The 24,955-nt window shown below is 42.3% G+C and overlaps 1 protein-coding gene across 1 annotated transcript in view; it reads left to right on the forward strand.

The window, feature by feature from the left end:
* The window catches only part of LOC120029569 (histone acetyltransferase p300-like), a 50,980-nt gene that overhangs the window by 6,338 nt on the left and 19,687 nt on the right, over positions 1 to 24,955 (forward strand). Inside the window, exons 6-13 of the mRNA XM_038974838.1 lie at positions 951 to 1,190; positions 1,797 to 1,902; positions 2,068 to 2,202; positions 15,964 to 16,081; positions 16,324 to 16,411; positions 16,786 to 16,863; positions 24,450 to 24,532; positions 24,784 to 24,951. Coding sequence (XP_038830766.1) covers positions 951 to 1,190; positions 1,797 to 1,902; positions 2,068 to 2,202; positions 15,964 to 16,081; positions 16,324 to 16,411; positions 16,786 to 16,863; positions 24,450 to 24,532; positions 24,784 to 24,951 — 1,016 coding nt within the window. The remainder of the gene's footprint in view (positions 1 to 950; positions 1,191 to 1,796; positions 1,903 to 2,067; positions 2,203 to 15,963; positions 16,082 to 16,323; positions 16,412 to 16,785; positions 16,864 to 24,449; positions 24,533 to 24,783; positions 24,952 to 24,955) is intronic.

Genomic DNA, 24,955 nt, shown 5'->3' on the forward strand with positions numbered 1-24,955 from the left:
GAGAAGGGCCTTGGTCAGGGAGGTGACCAACATCCCGATGGTCTCTGACAGCTCCAGATTTCCTCTGTGGACATGGGAGAACCTTCCAGAAGGACAACCATCTCTGCAGCGCTCCACCAATCAGGCCTGTATGGTAGAGTGGCCAAACGGAAGCCACTTCTCAGCGGCAGGGACTGGGAGACTAGTCAGAATCGAGGGAAAGATGAACGGAGCAAAGTACAGAGATCCTTGATAAAAACCTTAGGAGCGCTCAATACCTCTGACGGGGGTGAAGGTTCACCTTCCAACAGGACAACAACCCTAAGCACACAGCCAAGACAACGCAGGAGTGGCATCGGGACAAGTCTCTGAATGTCCTTGAGGCCCAGCCAGAGCCCGGACTTGCACCCGATCGAACATCTCTGGAGAGACCTGAAAATAGCTGTGCAGCAACGATCCCCATCCAACTTGACAGAGCTTGTGAGGATCTGCAGAGAAGAATGGGAGAAATGTGCCAAGCCTGTAGCGTCATACCGAAGACGACTCGAGGCTGTAATCGCTGCCAAAGGTGCTTGAACAAAGTACTAATAAAGGGTCTGGACACTTATCTAAATGTGTTCTGTTTCTTTTTTATTTGTATACATTTCTAAAAACCTGTTTTTGCTTTGTCATTATGGGTATTTTGTGTAGATTGAGGGGGGAACGATTTAATCCGTCAGGCTGTAACTTGACAAAATGTGGAACAAGTCAAGGGGTCTGAAATACCTTCCGAATGCGCTGTATATAAGACATCTAGATGCTTTGAGATTGATTTATAAATCAACAAGTTCATGATCTGCCATGAAGTTGTTGGCTTATAAATCAGTTGACTACATTATAAACTTTGACAGATGAATGCCTTATGTTCCCGACCTAGGCTTTTATAGCGTTCCTCCTAGAGGACAGAATTATTAATAATCCTGTCTCTACAGCTCTGCTAGGAGGTGCTGGTGTAGGTCTGGGTGGTTCCCTGGGCTCGGTGCCCGGAGGCCAGCCCAGCGCAGCCAATCTCAACCCCCCCAGCCAGATCGACCCCAGCTCAATTGAGAGGGCCTACGCCGCCCTGGGCCTCACTTACCAGGGCACCCAGATCCAGAGCCAGCCCAACCAGGCTTCTCTGCCCTCACAGGATCTGCAGGGCCAGCCGGGCATGAGACCGCTCAACCCTATGGGTAAGCTGTTAGTTGTCTAAAAGATAGTCAGGCTATTGTGTGTTTTTACCCCCATTTCGAAGTCCATGCCTTTAAACATCTGGTGTTTTTTATTTTTTCTGACTCAATGCCATAGGTTAACAAGTGGCCGGGTTCTACATGTTTCAATATTCAGGTGTCCTGTCTCCTTTAAAAAGAGAATGCCAGTGTTTTACCTTCGAAAATACAGAGAAAAGAGTCCTGTTTTGTGAATCATGTGTTATTATTGGTTTAAATAATGTTCTACACCAGGAGTGTGCATGGTCCTCTTGGGTTTTGAAGCCGTAACCAGTCTGTCCATAATAGTAAGGTTACACTGTTGCTTTCCCTAACTGAAACCGCCCCCTTTTGTCCACTTTAATGGGAATTACACACACACACACACAGATGTTTTATTTGTCTACATTTTGGTGTAGTCGACTTTTTTCCCCCAAGTCACTTGAAAATAAAACGTGTGGTGGGAGTAATTTCTATCATTGACTTCTAAGTAATGTTTTAACAACTTTATTCTCATAACCACAAACAAAAGGTAATGTTGAATATTATTTGTGCAAAACCCGTGTGTGAATTTTTATTTCACCATGTTAGGGGGTAACCCGATGGGGGTGAATGGAGGAATGGGTGTTTTACCCCAGAATCAGCAGGCCAGCCTGCTGCAGGACACCATGCTCCACCTCAACATGAACTCCCAGGGGTGAGTCGCAGACCTTCATTAAAATATAATTATTTGCTCTCTTAAATACTTCTACCTGCACTTGATTGAGCATGCCTGGTGCAATAGAATTGTCCCAGAACTGCAAATCTCCACCCATCTGACACTTCGGCCAGGCGCAAACTTTGTTCTCTCTGTGTGTTCTAGTCTGATGAATGATGCGGGTGGGACGGGTAACATGGGCTCCATGCCCATGGCGACCCCACCCTCTGCAGCAGGTATGAGGAAGAGTTGGCATGAGGACATCACCCAGGACCTGAGGAACCACCTGGTGCACAAACTGTAAGTGGCCGGGAGGGACAAAACAGCCTCTGGATGGGACCTAAAAACACCTTGTCTCTGGGGGCCCATGCGCCTGTCATCGATGTCAAAAAATGGTTCTGCATTTAATAAATTGATAACCCTCCATAAAGTATTTCATAAACCTTTTTCATTTCCATATGTACTAGGAAGCTAAGTGTTTGTTTCTTGGGCTTCAGGAATGTGACTGATTTGAAAGTATAAGGGCATATCAGTGAACAAATGCCGTGGTCAAGGCTACTAGTGGAGCTTACCCGGGTTTTCAAAAGCGCATATCAGACCGAGAGCCTAATGCTTCTTAGGTAAATCAAATGTTATTGGTCACATACACATATTTAGCAGATGTTGCGGGTGTTGCGAAATGCTTGTGTTCCTCGCTCCAACAGTGCAGTAGTATCCAACTATTCACAACGCACACATCTAAAAGTAAAAGAATGGAATTAAGATATATATATATATATATCTATCTATCTATATATATATATATATATATATATATATATTACTATAACAAGCAATGTCGGAGTGACATTCACTAAAATACAGTAGAAAAGAATACAGTATATACAGTTGAAGTGGGAAGTTTACATACACCTTAGCCAAATACATTTAAACTCAGTTTTTCACAATTCCTGACATTTTTAATCCTAGTAAAAATTCCCTGTCTTAGATCAGTTAGGATCAACACTTTTATTTTAAGAATGTGAAATGTCAGAATAATAGTAGAGAATGATTTATTTCATCACATTCCCAGTGGGTCAGAAGTTTACATACTCAATTAGTATTTGGTAGCATTGCCTTTTTAAAATTGTTTAACTTGGGTCAAACGTTTCGGGTAGCCTTCCACAAGCTTCCCACAATAAGTTGGGTGAATTCTGGCCCATTCCTCCTGACAGAGCTGGTGTAACTAAGTCAGGTTTGTAGGCCTCCTTGCTCGCACACGCCTTTTCAGTTCTGCCCACACATTTTCTATAGGACTGAGGTCAGGGCTTTGTGGTGGCCACTCCAATAATTTGACTTTGTTGTCTTTAAGCCGTTTTGCCACAACTTTGGAAGTATGCTTGGGGTCATTGTCCATTTGGAAGACCCATTTGCGACCAAGCTTTAACTTCCTGACTGATGTCTTGAGATATTGCTTCAATATATCCACATAATTTCCCCTCCTCATGATGCCATCTATTTTGTGAAGTGCACCAGTCCGTCCTGCAGCAAAGCACCTCCACAACATGATGCTGCCATCACCGTGCTTCATGTTTGGGATGGTGTTCTTTGGCTTGCAAGCCTCCCCCTTTTTCCTCCAAACATAACGACAGTCATTATGGCCAAACAGTTCTATTTTTGTTTCATCAGACCAGAGGACATTTCTCCAAAAAGTACGATCTTTGTCCCCATGTGCAGTTGCAAACCGTAGTCTGGCTTTTTAATGGCGGTTTTGGAGCAGTGGCTTCTTCCTTGCTGAGTGGCCTTTCAGGTTATATTGATATAGGACTCATTTTTACTGTGGATATAGATACTTTTGTACCTGTTTCCTCCAGCAGCTTCACAAGGTCCTTTGCTGTTGTTCTGGGATTGATTTGCACCTTTCGCACCAAGTACGTTAATCTCTAGGAGACAGAACGCGTCTCCTTCCTGAGCGGTATGACGGCTGCGTGGTCCCATGGTGTTTATACTTGCGTACTATTGTTTGTACAGATGAACGTGGTACCTTTTCAGGCGTTTGGTAATTGCTCCCAAGGATGAACCAGACTTGTGGAGGGCTACAATTTTTTTCCTGCGGTCTTGGCTGATTTCTTTTGATTTTCCCATGATGTCAAGCAAAGAGGCACTGCGTTTGAAAGGTAGGCCTTGAAATACATTCGCAGGTGCACCTCCAATTGACTCAGGCTAATTGACATAATTTATCAGAAGCTTCTAAAGCCATGACATTCTGGAATTTTCCAAGCTGTTTAAAGGCACAGTCAACTTAGTGCATGTAAACTTCTGACCCCCTGGAATTGTGATACCGTGAAATAATCTCTGTAAACAATTGTTGGAGAAATTACTTGTCATGCACAAAGTAGATGTCCTAACCGACTTGCCAAAACTATAATTTGTTAACAAGAAATGTGTGGAGTGGTTGAAAAACGAGTTTTAATGACTCCAACCTAAGTGTATGTAAACTTCCGTCTTCAACTGTACATATGAAATGCGTAAAGCTTTATGTAAACATTATTAAAGTTACCAGTGATTCTATGTATATAGGGCAGCAGCCTCTAATGTGCAGAGTTGAGTAACAGGGTGGTAGCCGGCTAGTGATGGCTAATTAACAGTCTGATGGCCAGTTGAGAGAGAAGCTGTTTTTCAGTCTTTCGGTCCAAGCTTTGATGCACCTATACTGACCTCACCTTCTGAATGATAACAGGGAGAACAGGCCGTGGCTCGGGTGGTTAATGTACTTTTTGGCCTTCCTGTGGCATCAGGTGCTGTAGAAATCCTGGAGGGCAGGTAGTTTGCCCCCGGTGATACATTGGGCAGACTGTACCACCCTCTGGAGAGCCTTGCGATTACGGGTGGTGCAGTTGCCGTACCAGGCGGTGATACAGGATGCTTTCTATTGTTTATCTGTAAAAGTTTTTGTGGGTCTTTGGGGCCAAGCCACATTTCTTCAACCTCTTGAGGTTGTGGAGGGGCTGTTGTGCTGCCTTCACACTCTGTGTGGGTGGACCATTTCAGATTGTCAGTGACGTGTTATCCGAGGAACTTGAAGCTTTTCAACTTCTCCACCGCGGTCCGGTCGATGTGGATAGTGGCATGCTCCCTCTGTTTCCTGAAGTCCACCATCTGCTCCTTTTGTTGACGTTGAGTGAGGGGTTATTTTCCTCGTCATTGTTGGTAATCAGGCCTACTAATGTGTCGTCTGCAAAGTTGATGATTGAGTTGGAGGCATGCATGGTTATGGGTGAACAGGGAGTACAGGAGGGGGCTGAGCACGCATCCTTGTGGGGCCCCAGTGTTGAGGATCAGCGAAGTGGTGTTTCATACCTTCACCAGCTGGGGGTGGCCCATCAGGAAGTCCAGGACGCAGTTGCACAGAGCGGGGTTCAGACCCAAGGCCCAAGCTTAATGATGAGCTATAGTCAATGAACAGCTTTCTTACATAGGTATTCTTCTTGTCCAGATGGGATAGGGCAGTGCGATGGCGATTGCATCGTCTATTGATCTATTGGGGCGGTATGCAAATTGCAGTTGGTTTAGGATGTCAGGTAAGTTGGAGGTGATATAATCCTTAACTAGCCCCTCAAAGCACTTCATGATGACAGAAGTGAGTGCTACGGTGCGATAGTCATTTAGTTCAGTTACCTTTTTGCTTTCTTTGGTACAGGACATCTTGAAGCAAATGAGGACAGCAGACTGGTATAGGGATGCAGCCTTGCAAGGTTTAACATGCTTAAATGTCTTACTCATGTCGGCCACAGAGAACGAGAGCCCACAGTCCTTGGGAGCGGGCCGCGTCGGTGGCTCTGTGTTATCCTCAAAGCGGACAAAGGTGTTTAGCTTGTCCGGGAGCAAGATGTTGGTGTCCAATGCTGGTTTTCCCTTTTTCTAATCAGTGATTGTTTATAGACCCTGCCACATATGTCTCTAGGGATGCAACGGTACACCGTATGTTATCGAACTGTTCGGGACACCCCCTACGGTTTAATACGCACACATGAACTGCGGAATTATGGTATGCCTGTCATTTTCCTATAATTTCCAAAACTTGATTATTGCGGAGCAGACTACGCGAACGTTGTACATTCTGATCCACAGAACCAGACGCGTGGCTTGTGGATGTTAGGGGGCTCCTGAGGGCTGACAAACTTTACTCCACAGCGACGTCTCAATGTAGTGACCGCAACCCCCTCCCCCTTAAACAACTAATGGATGATTTGCAATGACATCTCAGTAGGAAACATCCCTAAAGGGGCCCCATGAAGAACGGGGAAACCTAATAACAAATACTCTCTCAGCTTCATGACATTGGCTAGCGAGACGGAGGGAAGCAAATTTGAACAGGCACCGACGTCTTTTAAATCCTCTGTGTGGGAACATTTTAATTTCAGCGTTCAATACGATGAAGAGGATAGACTATAAACAAAGTACAGTCTGCAAGCATTGCTTTGCCACTGTTGGCTATTTAAGTGGAAACACTTCTAACGTGTCGTCGCCATCACCTGGCTGTGGCCGAAAAACAAAAATTACGAAAGCGGTGGGGGTATTCGTAGCCGAAGATTTGCAGTCCTATTCGGTGGTTACTGACTTGGGATTTCGTCACCTGATTAAAAAATAAAAATGAACCGCGTTACGATGTCCCCTCCTGCACAAATTTCAGCAGCAAATTAATTTCCAAACTCTATGAAACATCACAGAGAAATTGAAAATGAATTGACACATCCACCCTATCTAGCTCTCTCCACTGATAGTTGGACCTCCAGAGAAACTCAAATCTACCTCGCTGTGACGGATCACTATGTTCTGGATTGGGAGATGACGAGCTACAGGTTGTCAAAGCTTAGGATAACTTAGTTTTTCTCCGCTTGATTTCATACAGTAGAGACAGAAACCAGGCCTAGTCAGTCATGCTGCTATTTTTCTGAACGTAAAGTTTTTTTTGTTTTCTTTTTTTGTCTAAGAGTTTGTTTATTATCAAGATACCGAAACGTACCGTTACCGTGGCCCACAAACTGATACATACCGAAGTGTGGGCCCACTTTACCATTGCATCCCTGTGTCTGAGCTGTTGAATTGCGACTCCACTGACTCTGTATTGACGTTTTGCCTGTTTGCCGTCAATCCACGGTTTTTGTTTTGAGTAGGTTTTAATAGTCAGTGGGAGCAACATCGCCTATTCACTTCCTGATGAACTGAGTCACTGTGTCCGTGTATACGTCAATGTTATTCTGAGGCATCCCGGAACATATCCCAGTCCGCGTAATCAAAACAATCTTGAAGCATGGATTCTGATTGGTCAGACCAGTGTTGAATAGACTTCCTGTTTGAGTTTCTGGCTATAGGAAGGGAGGAGCAAAATGGAGTTGTGATCTGATTTGCCGAAGGGAGGACGGGGATGGCCTTATAGCCATTCCGGAAGTGGGAGTAACAGTGGTCAAGATTTTTGCAGCACGAGTACTACAGGCAATGTGTTGCTAGAACTTTGGATGCCTTTTCCAGCTACAATAATATAACAATATTCCTGTCTGCACAATGTACTGAGAACCTAGCTAGCTGTTTGGAAGTGAACAGTATATCCAGAGAGAGCCATGATTCAGTTAAACCGAGTATGTTACAGTTCCTAATGTCTCTCTGGAAGGAGATCCTCACCATGAGCTCGTCTACTTTATTATCCAGAGTCTGAACATTAGCAAGTAATATACTCGGAAGTGGTGGATGGTGTAAACCTCTTCTCCGCCAGCAGCATCTTGGAGCAGCCTCGGGAATAACTTCAATTGGGGGGGTATGAACATAGGCTCCAACTCGGGAAAGTCGTAATGCTGGTGAGTTACCGCCGCTCTGATACCCAAAAGTTATTTCCGGCTGTATGTATTAACGCCAAAAACGTTCTGCGCTAATAATGTAAGAAATAACCAAACCAAAAAGAATAATACTGCAGTTGCTTAGAAGCAGAGCTGCCATGACACGTTCTTTGAGTTTTAATTTACAAATGATGTCTCCACAGAAGCGTCCGTTACCAGGATGGTAAAACGGCTTGATCGCCGTAGCAACATCAGAGAAACTGGGCAGAAGGGTTTGGTGCTTCAAATACAGCAGTTTGGCAACATCTTTAATTGAGCCTCTCATTCTCCTTAGTTGCCGGCCTCAACACGTTACAGATAGATGAACTGTATAGGATACTCTGGGGACATGACATTGTCTAGATGCAAACAAATATCATATTTGGCTGACAACGGCTCTTGAGGGGTTGAACAAAAAAAGCAGTTTGCGATTTTGTTCATACTGGTGAATCGGCATTTGAGTTGTGGTTGTAATATCAACAATCCCTTATCTCTGGTATACAGTGCATTCGGAAAGTATTCAGACCCCTAGACTCTTTCCACATTTTGTTACGTTACAGCCTTACTCAAAGATTGATTCAATAAAAATGTTCCTTATCAATCTACACACAATACCCCAGAATGACAAAGTAAAAACAGGTTTTTAGAATTGTTTGCAAATTTATACCTAAAATACCTTTTTTTATTCAGACCCGTAGTGATGAGACTCGAAATTGAGCTCCGGTGCAATCGGGGGAGAAGGGCCTTGGTCAGGGAGGTGACCAAGAACCCGATGATAACTCTGACAGAGCTCCAGAGTTCCTCTGTAGAGATGGGAGAACCTTCCAGAAGGACAACCATCTCTGCAGCACTCCACCAAATAGGCCTTTATGGTAGAGTGTCCAGACAGAAGGCACTCCTCAGTAAAAGGCACATGACAGACCGCTTGGAGTTTGCCCAAAGAACTCTGACCATGAGAAACAAGATTCTCTGGTCTGATGAAACCAAGATTGAACTCTTTGGCCTGAATGTCAAGTGTCACGTCTGGAGGAAACCTGGCACCATCCCTACGGTGAAGAATGGTGGTGGCAGCATCATGCTGTGGGGATGTTTTTTAGAAGCAGGGACTGGGAGACTAGTCAGGTTTGAGGGAAAGATGAATGGAGCAAAGTACAGAGATCCTTGATGAAAACCTGCTGCGGAGCACTCAGGACCTCAGACTGGGGCGACGGTTCACCTTCCAGCAGGACAACGACATCCAAGACAACGCAGGAGTGTCTTCGGGACAAGTCTCTGAATGTCCTTGAGGGGTCCAGCCAAAGCCCGGACTTGAACCCGATCGGACATCTTTGGAGAGACCTTAAAATAGCTGTGCTGCATTCAACCTGACAGAGCTTGAGAGGATCTGCGGAGAATAATGTATTTGGGGAGATAATACCAGAGTCTGTAATCGCTGTATAAGGTGCTTCAACCAAGTAGTGAGTGAAATTTGAATACTTATGTAAATGCAATAGATTTTTTTTTAATTAAAAAAATTATTGCTAACATTTCTAAAACCCTGTTTCTTTGTCATTATGGGCTATTGGATTGTAGATTGAGGAATATATATTTTTTATCCATTTTAGAATAAGGCTGTAACGAAACAATGTGGAAAAGGTCAAGGGGTCATAGTTTCCGAATTCACTGTATCTTGGCATGCATCATTCAAGACAGTTTAAATTCTGTGCAGCGCAATTGACACAACGCACACTATCTCAGGAAAGACTATCTGGGTTGCCAATAATCAGTATAGAAAACAGTTGGGCAGTGGACCTGGACCTACAGGCTGTGGTGAAAACAGTACCATGATCTCATTAAGTCCTTTTTTGGAGTCTCGAGTTGAATTTACTTTAAATATTGAAGCCCTTTTGTGTGGGCTATTAGCCAGGCAACCTGCTGAGTTCAACATATATAGTGGCTGAATTTATCCTCAAGCAGACTACTTTTTCCCTAATTGATAGGCTATTTGATTTGTATTTTTTTTTATACGGTTTATAAATGGTAGCTAAATATATACCGTTTTTAAGTCGGAAGTTTACACACTTAGGTTGGAGTCATTCATTTGTTTTTCAGCCATTCCACAAATTTCTTGTTAGCAAACTATAGTTTTGGCAAGTTGGTTAGGACATCTACTTTGTGCATGACACAAGTAATTATTCCAACAATTGTTTACAGACAGGTTATTTCACTTATAATTCACTGTGTCACAATTCCAGTGGGTCAGAAGTTTACATACACTAAGATGACTGTGCCTTTAACTTTTTATGGCTGCAGGGGCAGTATTGAGTAGCTCTGTTTAAGGTGCCCATTTCAAACGGCCTCGTACTCAATTCTTGCTCGTACAATATGCATATTATTGTTATTATTGGATAGAAAACACTCTCTAGTTTCTATAGCCGTTTGAATTATGTCTCTGAGTGGAACAGAACTCATTCTACAGCACTTTTCCTGACATGGTGTGAGATTTCAGACATCTTGGCCCCTGCTCCCAGGTCAGTTCATAAGTCCCTGTGAAGGCTATGATGCTACAAACACTGCCTACGCCTTCCTCTAGATGTCAGTAAGAGGTGACAATTTGAATGGAGTCGATTGCGCAATCAGGGCCTGTATAAAACGACAAAGACCGGATGTACCGTTCTTTTCCTGCTGCGCCTGACGCACGATGTACGTTGGACCTGCTCTCTTTCCAAGCTTGGGTTTAGCCAGTAATATTTCGCCGGTCATGTTTTTACTCGTTATAGGTGTTAAAGACATCATAAGGTAGTTAATTTAAACCGTTTTATAGCAATTTATATCCGTTTAGTGCGATTTTGAGGCAGTTCTATGTGACGCCCATCCAAGAGCTGGGCACGTTTCGGGGTCCCGGTCGAACGTTAGTGGGCATTTCGACGGACAGAGGACATCTTTCGACCAAAAGAAGATTAGACCCAAGAAAGGATACATTGCCCAAGATTCTGATGGAAGATCACCTCATAGTAAGAAATATTTAAGATGATAAATCGTTGTTCTGTCGAAAAATTTTAAACGCATATTCCGCCATTTTGTTTGGTATAGCTTCGCTTGGCGAACCCTGTATTGCACAGTAAGGATAATTTTAGAAATGTAATTCAGCGATTGCATTAAGAACTAATTTGTCTTTCGATAGCTGTCCAACTTATATTTTTTTAGTCAAGTTTATGAATAGTTATCCATGAGACAAGATCACTGTGAAAGATGGCGTCTGACATTTTCAGGCTAGTTTTGCTAGTATTGTCATTGTATAACCACGGTTGTTTGTGGCTAAATATGCACATTTTCGAACAAACTCTATATGTATGTTGTAATATGATGTTACAGGAGTGTCATCGGAAGAATTCTGAGAAGGTTAGTGAAAAAATTAATATATTTTGGCGATGATTACGTTATCGCTCTCTTTGGCTTGAATCGATGCTCTGGTAACGTTTGCACATGTGGTATGCTAATATAACGATTTATTGTGTTTTCGCTGTAAAACACTTAGAACATCTGAAATATTGTCTGAATTCACAAGATCTGTGTCTGTCCATTGCTGTGAGCTGTGTATTTTTAAGAAATGTTTTATGATTAGTAATTAGGTAATACACGTTGCTCTGTGTATTTATTCTAGTCGAGTTGTGATGGTGGGTGCAATTGTAAACTATGATTTATACCTGAAATATGCACATTTTTCTAACAAAACCTATCCTATACAATAAATATGTTATCAGACTGTCATCTGATGAGGTTTTTTCTTGGTTAGTGGCTATCAATATCTTTATTTGGCCGAATTGGTGATAGCTACTGGTGGAGAGAAAAAATGGTGTCTTTTGCTAACGTGGTTAGCTAATAGATTTACATATTTTGTCTTCCCTGTAAAACATTTTAAAAATCTGAAATGGTGGCTTTATTCACAAGATCTGTATCTTTCATTTGGTGTCTTGGACTTGTGATTTAATGATATTTAGATGCTACTATTTAATTGTGACGCTATGCTAGCGATGCTAATCAGTGTGGGTGGGGGATGTTGTCATAGGTGTACCGACCTCGGGCTTGCAGCCATTTAAACAGCTTGGAAAATTCCAGAAAATGATGTCATGGCTTTAGAAGCTTCTGATAGGCTAATTGACATAATTTGAGTCAATTGGAGGTGTACCTGTGGATGTATTTCAAGGCCTACCTTGAAACTCAGTGCCTCTTTGCTTGACATCATGGGAAAATCAAAAAGAAATCAGCCAAGACCTCAGAAAATAAATTGTAGACTTCCACAAGTCTGGTTCATCCATGGGAGCAATTTCCAAACGCCTGAAGGTACCACGTTCATCTGTACAAACAATAGTACGCAAGTATAAACACCATGGGACCACTCAGCCGTCATACTGCTCAGGAAGGAGGCGCGTTCTGTCTCCTAGAGATTAACGCTCTTTGGCGCAAATAGTGCAAATCAATCCCAGAACCACAGCAAAGGACCTTGTGAAGATGCTGGAGGAAACGGGTACAAAAGTATTTATATCCACAGTAAAAGGAGTCATATATGAACATAACCTGAAAGGCCGCTCAGCAAAGAAGAAGCCACTGCTCCAAAACCGTCATTAAAAATGCCAGACTACGGTTTGCAACTGCACATGGGGACAAAGATCGTACTTTTTCAAGAAATGTCCTCTGGTCTGATTTAACAAAAATAGAACCGTTTGGCCATGATGACCATTATGTTTGGAGGAAAAAGGGGAGGTTGCAAGCCAAAGAACACCATCTCAACTGTGAAGCACGGGGGTGGCAGCATCATGTTGTCGGGGGTGCTTTGCTGCAGGAGGGACTATACAAAATAGATGCTATCTTGAAGGAAATTTGTGGATATATTGAAGCAACATCTCAAGACATCAGTCAGGATGTTAAAGCTTGGTCGCAAATGGGTCTTCCAAATGGACAATGAGCCCAAGCATACTTCCAAAGTTGTGGACAAAAGGACAACGAAGTCCATTTATTGGCGTTGCCATCACAAAGCCCTGACCTCAATTTGTTAGCAGAACTGAAAAAGCGTGTGCGTGCAAGGAGGCCTACAAACCTGACTCCGTTACTCCGGCTCTGTCAGGAGGAATGGGCCAGAATTCACCCAACTTATTGTGGGAAGCTTGTGGAAGGCTACCCAAAACGTTTGACCCAAGTTAAACAATTTAAAGGAAATGCTACCAAATACTAATTGAGTGTATGTAAATTTCTGACCCACTGGGAATGTGATGAAAGAAATAAAGCTGAAATAAATCTCTTATTCTGACATTTCACATTCTTAAAATGAATTGGTGATCCTAACTGACCTAAGACAGGGAAATTTTTACAAGGATTAAATGTCAGGAATTGTGAAACTGAGTTTAAATGCATTTGGTTAAGGTGTATGTAAACTTCTGATTTCAACTGTAGCTATAGATTGTACACTCACTGCAGAATGAAACAGTCCTTAGTATTGTAGTGTTTTGAGGGTGGACTGTCTGTATTTGCCATTAATAGACTGATTTTACACCATCAAGCTGGGAGAGAGCTTGCCTGGAAACCCGACTTTGAATTGTATTGAATTCTACATCGGCCGACCACTATAAGCCAGAATGTTGAATAAAATTATATTTTAACATACTTCACTGGTTGTCTGTGTGGTTGGTCCTTTTGGCGCTAGGAATGTGCGCTGGTAGTGCGTTTAGTTTTCTATCACCTGAAGCCTGCTCAGAACCATGGAACATGTGCACGAGCTCTGCAAGGATGTCTGAGTCTTGTGCAGGTGTTAACTTGTGCACATGCTTCAGGTGATAGAAATCTGAATGCACTACCAGCACTTTGGAAAGTTGATGTAATTGTACTTTCCTGTGGAAATATTGTCATATTCCTACTGCCAAAAGGACCAACCACATGGTCCATTAAACATTATTATTATTTTTTTTAAATTAAAATAGTTTTTAGGACAGAAACCTAATCGGTGTCCTTTAAAAAAAAAAAAAAGACATATACCAGATATAAAGTATGTAGAAAAGATAAAGGAGCTATTCGTTATCAAATGATCTTAGAACTAACAATCACCTAAATAAAAACTAGACTCAGGGAGAACCTTAAAAAAATGTCATGGCATGGGGACCCCGTTGATTTTTATAATATTTGAGTCACTCAGATGGCTCATGCCATGTATAAGAACATGGCAAAATGTGTAGAATTGCAGGAAAAAAAGCTTTAAAAAATGCAACATTGTCTCTGCCGCCAAGAGGGCCTACATTTTTGGGGGTCAGAAGTTCGTGCCATTGGCCATGCCCAATGCTTTGTCACCACTGTAAGAACATTGGAAAATTTAGTTGCTAGACAAATGGTCAATACACTGAACAAAAATATAAACGCAACATGTTACGCGTTGGTTCCATCTGGACAAGCGGAATACCTATGTAAGAATTATGTTTATTCACTATAGCTCAGCATTCAACACCATAGTACCCTCCAAGCTCATCATTAAGCTCGAGGCCCTGGGTCTGAACCCCGCCCTGTGCAATTGGGTCCTGGACTTCCTGGCCGGTTTCCCCAAGGTGGTGAAGGTAGGAAACATCCCCTTCCCTCCTCTGATCCTCAACACTGGGGCCCCACAAGGGTGCGTGGCTAAGCCCCCTCCTGTACTCCCTGTTCACCCATGACTGCGTGGCCATGCACGCCTCAAACTCAATCATCAAGTTTGCAGACGACACAACAGTAGTAGGCTTGATTACCAACGATGACTAGACAGCCAACAGGGAGGTGGTGACGGCTCTGGGAGTGTGGTGCCTGAAACGACCTCACTCAACTTCAACAAAACAAAGGAGATGATCATGGACTTCAGGAAACAGCAGAGGGAGCACCCCCCCCCCCCCCCCATCCACGAAGGTGCAACAGAGCCTCTTCAACCTCAGGAGGCTAAAGAAATTTGGCTTGTCACCTAAAACCCTCACACACTTTTACAGATGCACAATTGAAAGCATCCCGTCTGGCTGCATCACTGCCTGGTACGGCAACTGCACTGCCCTCAACCTCAGGGCTCTCCAGAGGGTGGTGCAGTCTGCCCAAAGCATCACCAGGGGCAAACTACCCGCCCTCCAGGACACCTACAGCACCCGATGTCACAGGAAGGCCAAAAAGATGAGCAAGGACAACCACCACCCGGGCCACTACATGTTCACCCTGCTATCATCCAGAAGGCGAGGTCAGTACAGGTGCATCAAAGCTGGGACCGAGAGACATCTATCTCAAGGCCATCAGACTGTTAAACAGGCATCGCTAGCACAGAGGCTGCTGCCTATTGGCATAGACTAGAAATCACTGGCCACTTTAAGGAATGGAACACTAGTCACTTGAGTAATGCCAGATATGTAAACATTATTAATCTCGTATGTATGTACTGTTTTTCTATACTATTCTACTGTATCTTAGTCTGTTCCGATCTGACATCGCTCGTCCATATGTGTGCATGTGTATATAGTCTTAATTCATTCCTACTTAGATTTGTGTGTTTTGGGTATATGTAGTGTAGTTTGTTAGATATTACTGCACCGTCGAAGCTAGAAGCACAGGAATTTCACTACACCCGCAATAACATCTGCTAATCACGTGAATGTGACCAATAAAATTGTATTTCTTTCATGACCTGAAATTGAAGATCCCACACTCACAAAGCATATTTCTCAACTTTTGTGCTCAAATTTGTTTACATCTCTGTTAGTGAGAATTTCTCCTTTGCCGAGGTTATCTAGCCACTTGACAGGTGTGGCATATCAAGAAGCTGATTAAACAGCACAATCATTACACAGGTGCACCTTGTGCTGGGGACAAAAGGCCACTCTAAAATGTGCAGTTTTGTCACAATACAATTCCACAGATGTCTCAAGTTTTGAGGGAGTGTGGCAATTGGCATGAACAGGCCACATTTCACAGTGAACTCACATCCTCTGTTCCATGCAGCGTACAACTATAGAATACAGACTGACAAACACTGATCACATTCACCACTGTCAACCAGCTCAGACACAGCAAGCTGTGATTCAGTCCGCTTACAACACACTTCACTGCTCTATCTTCCATAACTTTCCTCTAAAAGGATTATCAATGGAACAAAATGAAAGTTAAAACAGGTTTGTTTTAACTGAAATTTGCTTTACATCGTACTCTCGTTCACAATGTCTCTTGTTTCTCTGTGTAGGGTGCAAGCCATCTTCCCGACCCCGGACCCTGCTGCTCTGAAAGACCGGCGGATGGAGAACCTGGTGGCGTACGCTAGGAAGGTGGAGGGGGACATGTATGAGTCTGCCAACAGCAGGGTAAGCTGCTACACTGAGTAAAGATGCTCTTTTACTGAATTTCTGAGTGGGACTAACTTCAGACCATACTGCCTGGAATAAAAATAAACTTCTGTATTGTTTTGTGTATTTGTCTATTCCTATGTTCTAACTAATTTTCCCCCTCTCCTTTACACAATTTCACTTTCTATCATTCTCTCCCTAACCTTCATTTACCTCACTGTCTCCTTCACTCTTTCTTAATTTCTCATTCCTCTTCCCAGGCGGAGTACTACCACCTGTTGGCTGAGAAGATCTATAAGATCCAAAAGGAATTGGAGGAGAAGAGGCGAACGCGGCTCCAAAAGCAGGGTATGTTGATGTCTACATCAGGGCACACATGTAATATTACAGAAAAGTTTTGGGACATAAAAATACTAAATCGCCAAGAATTCAGCAAAAATAGATGAATTCAGAAAATCTGTTTTTAAGTATTCCTACAAATAAAGAGATGTGATCGTGTCTCAATGTAATCAAGGTATGATGTTATTTTCAAATACGTTTTGGACTTGTGGTCATTTTGCTGGGTACAAATTTGTATAATTATGTTCTGGCCACCTGACCATCTGCTCGGACCAAAATCGTCCCATTGCTGAATCTAGTTGCATACCCCTGCTTTATAGTGCGACAACAGCAAGACATCCTCTCTTCCTTATCTCCATCTTCTCACCTCTGCACTCCTACAGATGGTCCACTCCCGGACCCTTCCCTGGTGCGGCCCGGTGGACCCAACCAGATGGTGACTAGGATGCAGAATCCGGCAGGTGAGTCCATGGGGACAGGAGAGGGGGGTTGCCACACAGAGACACAACATTACTGGGCTGGTTTGTGTTTTAAGCTGGCAATCTTATGGTTGCTGTCTTGCGAGCTCCGAAACAACTTTGCTATTTTGTGGTTATTTTGGTGTTTATCTTTACGGAATGTATCCGCTATCATTTCTTATGATCGACAAGAACTTTTGGACATCAGATCGTCAGTTTCTAACTTCAATTCTGACATCGACTCATCTGCTTTGAGTTCTTTGTGTACCTCCAACCCAGTGTTCAGGCTACCCAAAAGGAAATGTGGGTTAAAAAGAGGCAGGAGAGCATCGTCCTGGTGAGACTAATGCTAAGGGAAAACCAGCCACTTCCCTCCATTCTGTGTAAGTCTGTTTTCTGAAACATGGGTTTCGGACAAGATTCCCCCGTGGATTTCCAACTTGATGGATTATCCATTCCCCCGAGTGAAGAGGACATTGGATTAAAGGAAATCCAGAGAAGGAGGGGTATGTCTCTTCATCAACAACAAATGGTGTGCAGAATCTAGCGCAGTGCAAGTCTCAACCTATTGTTCACCCGTCTTGGAATACCTCATGGTCAAATGTTGACCCTTCTGCCACCCGAGAGTTTTCATTCGTTATCGTGACTGCTGTTTATGGGTATTTCTATAAATAAAGGGGCCAATGTGTGACATCAGTGTCTAAATTTCAAAATGGTTTGATATATACAGTACCAGTCAAGTTTGGACACCTACTCATTCAAGAGTTTTTTTCATTTTTACTATTTACTACATTGTAGAATAATAGTGAGGAGATCAAAACTATGATATAACACAGAATCATGTAGTAACCAAAAACATGTTAGACAAAAATATATTTAAGATTCTTCAAAGTAGCCACCCTTTGCCTTGACAGCTTTGCACACTCTTGGTGTTCTCTCAACTGGCTTCATGAAGTAGTGACCTGGAATGCATTTCAATTAACAGGTGTGCCTTGTTAAAAGTTAATTTGTGGAATTTCTTTCCTCAATGCATTTGAGCCAATCCGTTGTGTTGTGACAAGGTAGGAGTGGTATACAGAAGATCGCCCTATTTGGTAAAAGACCAAGTCCATATTATGGCAAGAACTGCTCAAATAAGCAAAGAGAAACGACAGTCCATTACTTTAGGACATGAGAAATTTCAAGAACTTTGAAAAAGTTTAAGTGCAGTGGCAATAACCATCAAGCGCTATGATGACACTTGCTCTCATGAGGACCGCCACAGGAAAGGACGACCCAGGGCTCCCGAGTGGCGCAGTGGTCTAAGGCACTGCATCTCAGTGCAAGAGGCGTCACTACAGTCCTTGTTTAGAATCCAGGCTGTATCGCTTCCAGCCGTGATTGGGAGTTCCATAGGGCGGTGCACAATTGGCCCAGCGTCGTCCGGGGTAGGCCGTCATTGTCAATAAGAATTTGTTCTTAACTGACTTGCTTAGTTAAAGGTTAAATAAAATAAAAAGTTACTTCTGTTGCAGAGGATTAGTTCATTAGTTACCCGCATCAGAAAATGCAGCCCAGAATAAATGCTTCAGAGTTCAAGTAACAGACACATCTCAATATCAACTGTTCAGAGGAGACTGCGTGAATCAGGCCTTCATGGTCGAATTGCTGCAAAGATACCACTATTAAAGGACACCAATAAGACGAAGAGACTTGCTTGGGCCAAGAAACACGAGCAATGGACATGGTGGAAACTGGTGGAAATCTGTTCTTTGGTCTGATGAGTCCAAATGAGAGATTTTTGGTTCTAACCGGTGTGTCTGATACGCAGAGTAGGTGAACGGATCTCCGCATGTGTGGTTCCCACCGTGAAGCATGGAGGAGGGGGTTTGATGGTGTGGGGGTGCTTTGCTGGTGACACTGTCTGTGATTTTATTTAGAATTCAATGCACACTTAACCAGCATGGCTACCACAGCATTCTGCAGTGATACGCCATCCCATCTGGTTTGCGCTTAGTGGGACTATCATTTTGTTTTTCAACAGGACAATAACCCAACATACCTCCAGGGTGTGAAAGGGCTATTTGACCAAGAAGGAGAGTGATGGGAGTACTGCATCAGATGACCTGGCCTCCACAATCACCCGACCTCAACCCAATTGAGATGGTTTGGGATGAGTTGGACCGCAGAGTGAAGGAAAAGCAGCCAACAAGTGCGTAGCATATGTGGTAACTCCTTCAAGACTGTTGGAAAATCATTCCAGGTGAAGCTGGTTGAGAGAATGCCAAGAGTGTGCAAAGCTGTCATCAGGGCAAAGGGTGGCTACTTTGAAGAATCTTAAATGTAAAATATTTTAATTTGTTTACCACTTTTTTTGGTTACTACAGGATTCTATGTTTCATAGTTTTGATGTCTTCACTATTATTCTACAATGTCGAAAATAGTAAATATAAATAAACCCTTGAATGAGTAGGTGTCAACCTTTTACTGGTGCTGTACATTTAAATGTGATTTTCTTGCAGTTTCACATGTATAGTTAAAGGAATAAGAGTTTAGATAGGCACAATGAGACCATAACGCCTAGCAACAACAAAACATATACGTGTATTTTTTGTTGTTGTTATGCCTAGTAGTTGGGTCTGTTTGCTTTAGTCAACTTCTCTATCATTTATAGCCATGTTAAACCTTCCAGAAGAATGAAAAAGATCAACAGCCTTTTTTATAGGTCATAAAATAATTTCTTACAATAATATTAATACATTGGGTTCCGTCAAAGCATTGACAATAATGAAATCATTAATCAGTACACTTCAAGCTTTGTGTGTGTGAACTAGACATCACATTTATTGTTTCCTCCACTCCTTGCTTCTCCTTTAAAGTGCATTGGAGCCCAATATGCTTTGAAAGGGAGGTGAGGAATGGATGAAACAAGAAGAATCTCTATAGCGTTTCCTTCATTCGTCATGTCCTCTCGCCGCCTCAAAAAAGGCGGGGACCTCTGACCTTCTCATGCAATGGGTTTTGAGAAGGAGACGAGGATGCACCAAATTGTATTTTACCTTTTATTTAACTAGGTAAGTCAGTTAAGAACAAATTATTATATTCAATCAAAGAAATGCAATTGAGATTCTCCCAAGGACATAGGAAGCAAGTATTTGACAGCAAATTTGAGAGGGCCTGACTGACAATGGATGGGCATTTGACCGAAGGCGGCACTGGAAAAAAACTGCATTTATCTTTATGGCAACTGTGTAACAATGCCTAATTTATCAACCATTACAGATAACTTATCCTAATTGCTAAATTGCCTCAATAATTAATTTAACTAGGCAAGTCAGTTAAGAACAAATTCTTATTTACAATGATGTCCTAGGAACAGTGGGTTCAGGGGCAGAACGACAGATTTTTACCTTGTCAGCTCGGGGATTCGATCCAGCTACCTGCTGCCCCCAGTATATATTCAGTCAAATGTATTGAAACTTAATAGCTGGGTTATATTATATTGTGGAACACAAGCTTTAAAAAAGTAGTAACCTCAGCAGTGTGGGACTTGCTTGTAGAAGCCTATGGTTGTGCAATGGCATAGCCTTGTTTTTTTAAATTTAGCAGTCCAATTATTTCCTGACCCTTATCACAGTCCACCTTTTTTATAGTAAAAAAAAAACAGCCCCAGGATATAATCAGTAAAATAGAACAGAATAGTGCGAAGTAATTTGCGTCTCTCATCTGAAACAGTTATTCTTAGTGATTATTTGAAACGTGGCTCAATTTGGCAAGTTGAAAGACACTTTTCAGGGTTACAAACCCAAATCTGTCTTTTTGATATACAGACTTAATTTAAGGAACTTGCATAATAAACTTTCTATATGGATTAGCAATTCTGCATTGAACACTGCATGGGGATGTATTATGGCCGGACATCTGTTTGGCGAGTCGGCCTAGGCTTAATGATTCTGATAAATACTTTGTTTTATAAAGACATGTTATTGTATATTTTCAGTGGAACCTGTATGTTTAGGGGGGTAATAGCCTAGGCTAACCAATTCTAAATACCACTAGCAGTTCACAATGTAGTTCACACTTAAGGCATTTGTTGGATGTTTCATTCTATTGCTATACACACAGATTTGCACAGGTGTAAGCTGGACACACCTACTACACCCTATCAGACTGATGTGACGGTTCTGAGTAGCTGGAGACCTGTTGTAAATAGATCTTTTTGTTAAAAAAAATATATACATGTCTGCTGTACACACCTTGCTTCGTTCCAGCTAGTTATATGTGCAACCACTGACTAACTAGGGCAAGGGCAAGTCTCTAGTCTAGCAATAGATGCTGGTTTTGGCTGTATAGCATTTTGTTAAAAAAAATATATATTTTACCTTTTATTTAAAGGCCATTTAAGTCATTGAAGAACAAATTCTTATTTACAATGACGGCCTAGGAACAGTGGGTTAACTGCCTTGTTCAGGGGCAGAACGACAGATTTTTACCTTGTCAGCTCGGGGATTCGATCTAGCAACCTTTCGGTTACTGGCCCAACGCTCTAACCACTAGGCTACCTGCCGCTCCAAATTTAATAAGCTTAACAGTGGATGGATAGGATATATCAGTCAGTTAACCATTTACAGTACCAACAGTTCATTAAGAAGTCAATACACACTATCTTATGCAGAAAACGTACCTTATCATGGCACGGTAAAGGCAGTAATTAACTAGGCTACCTGCCGCCCCAAATTTAATACGCTTAACAGTGGATGGATAGGATATATCAGTCAGTTAACCATTTACAGTACCAACAGTTCGTTAAGAAGTCAATACACACTATCTTATGCAGAAAACGTACCTTATCATGGCACGGTAAAGGCAGTAATTAATTAATAGATCTATAGAAGGGTGCCCTTCTACTTTGAAAGGACGGGAAGTGTTGGCTGTGCGCTTGACCAGGCAACTAACCCCACCCACATTTGAACATCGAAATATCACGTTTTTGGGGTTTATATGCAAAAATGAAAAACAAGCAATTTAAAAAATATATATATATATATCAATTTCTGTTAAAAAAACTAAACAAGTTCACATTCTCAATTGCTCTGTATAAACTCGGAAAACAAACGATCAAAATGTACACTAATCTTACTTCAGGAATTTTGATTTGTCGTCCACGAAGTAGGCTAATTATCTTGACCGCCGCAACATCAAAGACGTCAATGTTCTGTCAGTCCTCGAGATCAACATTAATTGCCGCACCTTGGCTGTTAAATCGCATGCAGTATCACACAAGCTCTTTATCACTTGACTGTCATTCAGAAAATCCTGATGTTGTGTGATTGTGTCCCCACGTAACTAAACAGCTAGACATCAAATGCGCATCAAACCACTTATGCGTAATTATTGAAGAACCCCGTTAATGGTGGTAGGGTTTTTAAAAACTTTTTTAAAATGAATCATAAAATGTACCCTTTTCTGTTTGAAGCATTGGATTTTGCATTCACATACATTGTATTGGATACGTGTGCCAATAAACTGTTTTCACAGATACGAAATGTTAAGAGGTATCCATACAAAAAGAGTGACAGAAATATCTAGGACTTTCACAGGATCAAGGTCGAAGTGTAATTCAATTGTTAAATGCTTAGTATATGATATTACAAACAGCAGTATATGAAAGTGTTTTGTCACACGATTTATGCCAAATCTGTGAAGACTCCAAGCATGAGAAAGGGTTTAAACAGAGGTTTTGATTCAACTCATGAATTATATTGAATGTATCTATGTTCCCAGTGTCTTATTGTATTCACATGGGGAAAATTAATTTATTATTATTGACTTGGAAACCACTCCAAACAGTTATCCACTACAAGAAATGCTCATTGGTTATAGAAAGACTCATATATTCCACCTCAGAACAGCAACAACAAGCTGGACCTTAACGTACTGTGTGAGGCTATAAACGAGCAAAGAAACCATGCACTCGGAGGCTACTTTTCTTGTTGCCAGTGATTTTGATTCCGTGTCATTAAAGCCTTGTTCACATTGACCGTTTTGAAATGACTCAAATTTCCAATTTTAGAATGTTATTTTTCCTGCATTCTGAACAGCCATAAAGCACATGGAATCTGATAGTGGTAGGTGGTTTAAAGTCTGATACAAGTCTGTTTCCTAGCCATGTGACCTTGTCTGAAGGGTCAAATTATTTATTTGCCATCAAGTGGTTTTTTAGACTTATTTGGCATTTCTTGTTGCTTGCTATCTACTCTGACAGTTTAACAAGAACATGTGGTAGCTAACTAGCTTGTTAATTGTTTACAAACAATTTTGTGAATGTGCTAAATGGCTACCTAGCTAGCTAGTTGACTGATGTGGCTAGCCAAAAATGACTAAGCAATTGGGAAATGTCCATGGCAGGTGTTGTCACCTTGGCTTGCTGCATAACATCTGAGTGATTGGAAGCACGAGCACCACCACCAATCGGCCTACGCCACTGTGCAAACACCCGTCGTTACTATGACAACTATTGTAGCCATGTTAGCAAATGACTGCTGTCTGAACACACATCCGATTTGGTCACTTGTAACTTTCTCTTTTGGACTGTCAGTATTCCAAAACGGATTTGAAAAACAAAACAGTTTTGAGCATTAGGGCCTGCAGTGTGAACAAGGCTTTAGACACGTGATGCCCAACTTCTATCAACACGTCTCCTTCGCCACTAGGGGTGATGATGACGTCCTAGACCACTATTACTCAACCCATAAGCTAGCATACAAGGCCCTCCCTCGTCCCCTCTTGGGCAAATCAGTTCATGATTCTATACTCCTGCTTCCTGTTTACAAACTGACGCTTTAACAGGAAGTACCCATGACGTGCTCTGTAGAGAAGTGCTCCATCGAAGTGGAGGCTATGTTTTGGGACTCTGCCGATGGCATCGACGAGCTAATCACCTCCGTACCGGCTTCATCAGGAAATGCATCGCCAACCTTGTCCCCACAGTGAATGTTTGCTGCTTCCCCTATCAAAAGTACATACACCATTTAGACCGACTGCATTCAGCCGCGGGCCAATTTCTTGAGAGGATTGTCGGGCTAGAAAATAATTACAAGTCATTTGTGGACTGCAAGAAGCCTAAACAGATATTATTTGACTAAAACATAATCATTTCAAACCTTGCTTACGTTTGTATACGATCACGTCTCCGTGTGTGGGAATACTGGGGAACAGATTTCCAAAATTAATATCACTTGGAGCTGTTTTCCTGTTTTTACAATCTTATGTCCAACAATAAAAACAAAACTAATTGCTCAACTTGGGAGCCCAAATGAAACCATCGGGCTGCCAGTTGGGGAACCCTGATTCACACAGAAGTCAGCGTTGACCGATCCAGCTTTGAGGACCAGCTCATGAGCAGATTTTAATTTGGAATGAAAAATGAATGTGTTTATGCAACATGTGAGTGCATCGACTCGTTCTCTAATCAAACCGAATCGCACCGACTCGTTTCAAACTAAAACGTATCAGATGCCATGTATCCTCAAATGGAAATATGCATATCCCTAATTGCTATACTAGCGGTGTTCTCTGTATGCTATGATCCTCATGACTGTTTTCTTCAGGTATGAACCAGTTCAACCAGATGGGGATGCAGTCTATGGGCCAGAGGTCCACCCCTCCTCTCCCCCTCACACCCATCAACCAGGTCAGTGTGCTCATCAAGGCTTTACATGCACTTAATGGGCATAAGCCTTTCATTGGAAAATAAACCATTATACCCAAATATAAAAGTTTGAGTCTTCAGTAGATCTTATAGACCTATTCCATTGCAAGAGGAACCATATGTCATAGCACTAATGTATACATTGATGTCACATACAGAGTAGTCTCTAGTATCCAAAGTGTCAAAGGACTAATATAAGCTCTATTGTAAACAATGCCTGTTGTCTCCTGTAGATGGGCATGGGGAACCCCAGGATGGGCCAGCCCAACGTGGGCCAGAACCAGTACCTTCCCCAGGGACAGTTCCCAGGCTCCAGCCCAGGACCAGGCCTCGGCACAGGGCAGCCCAGCATGGCACTGCCTGGCATGAACCAGCAAGGCAACCAGGGAGGCATGGCACAGGTGA

The sequence above is a fragment of the Salvelinus namaycush genome, chromosome 35, assembly GCF_016432855.1.
Source record: "Salvelinus namaycush isolate Seneca chromosome 35, SaNama_1.0, whole genome shotgun sequence".
NCBI lineage: Eukaryota > Metazoa > Chordata > Actinopteri > Salmoniformes > Salmonidae > Salvelinus > Salvelinus namaycush.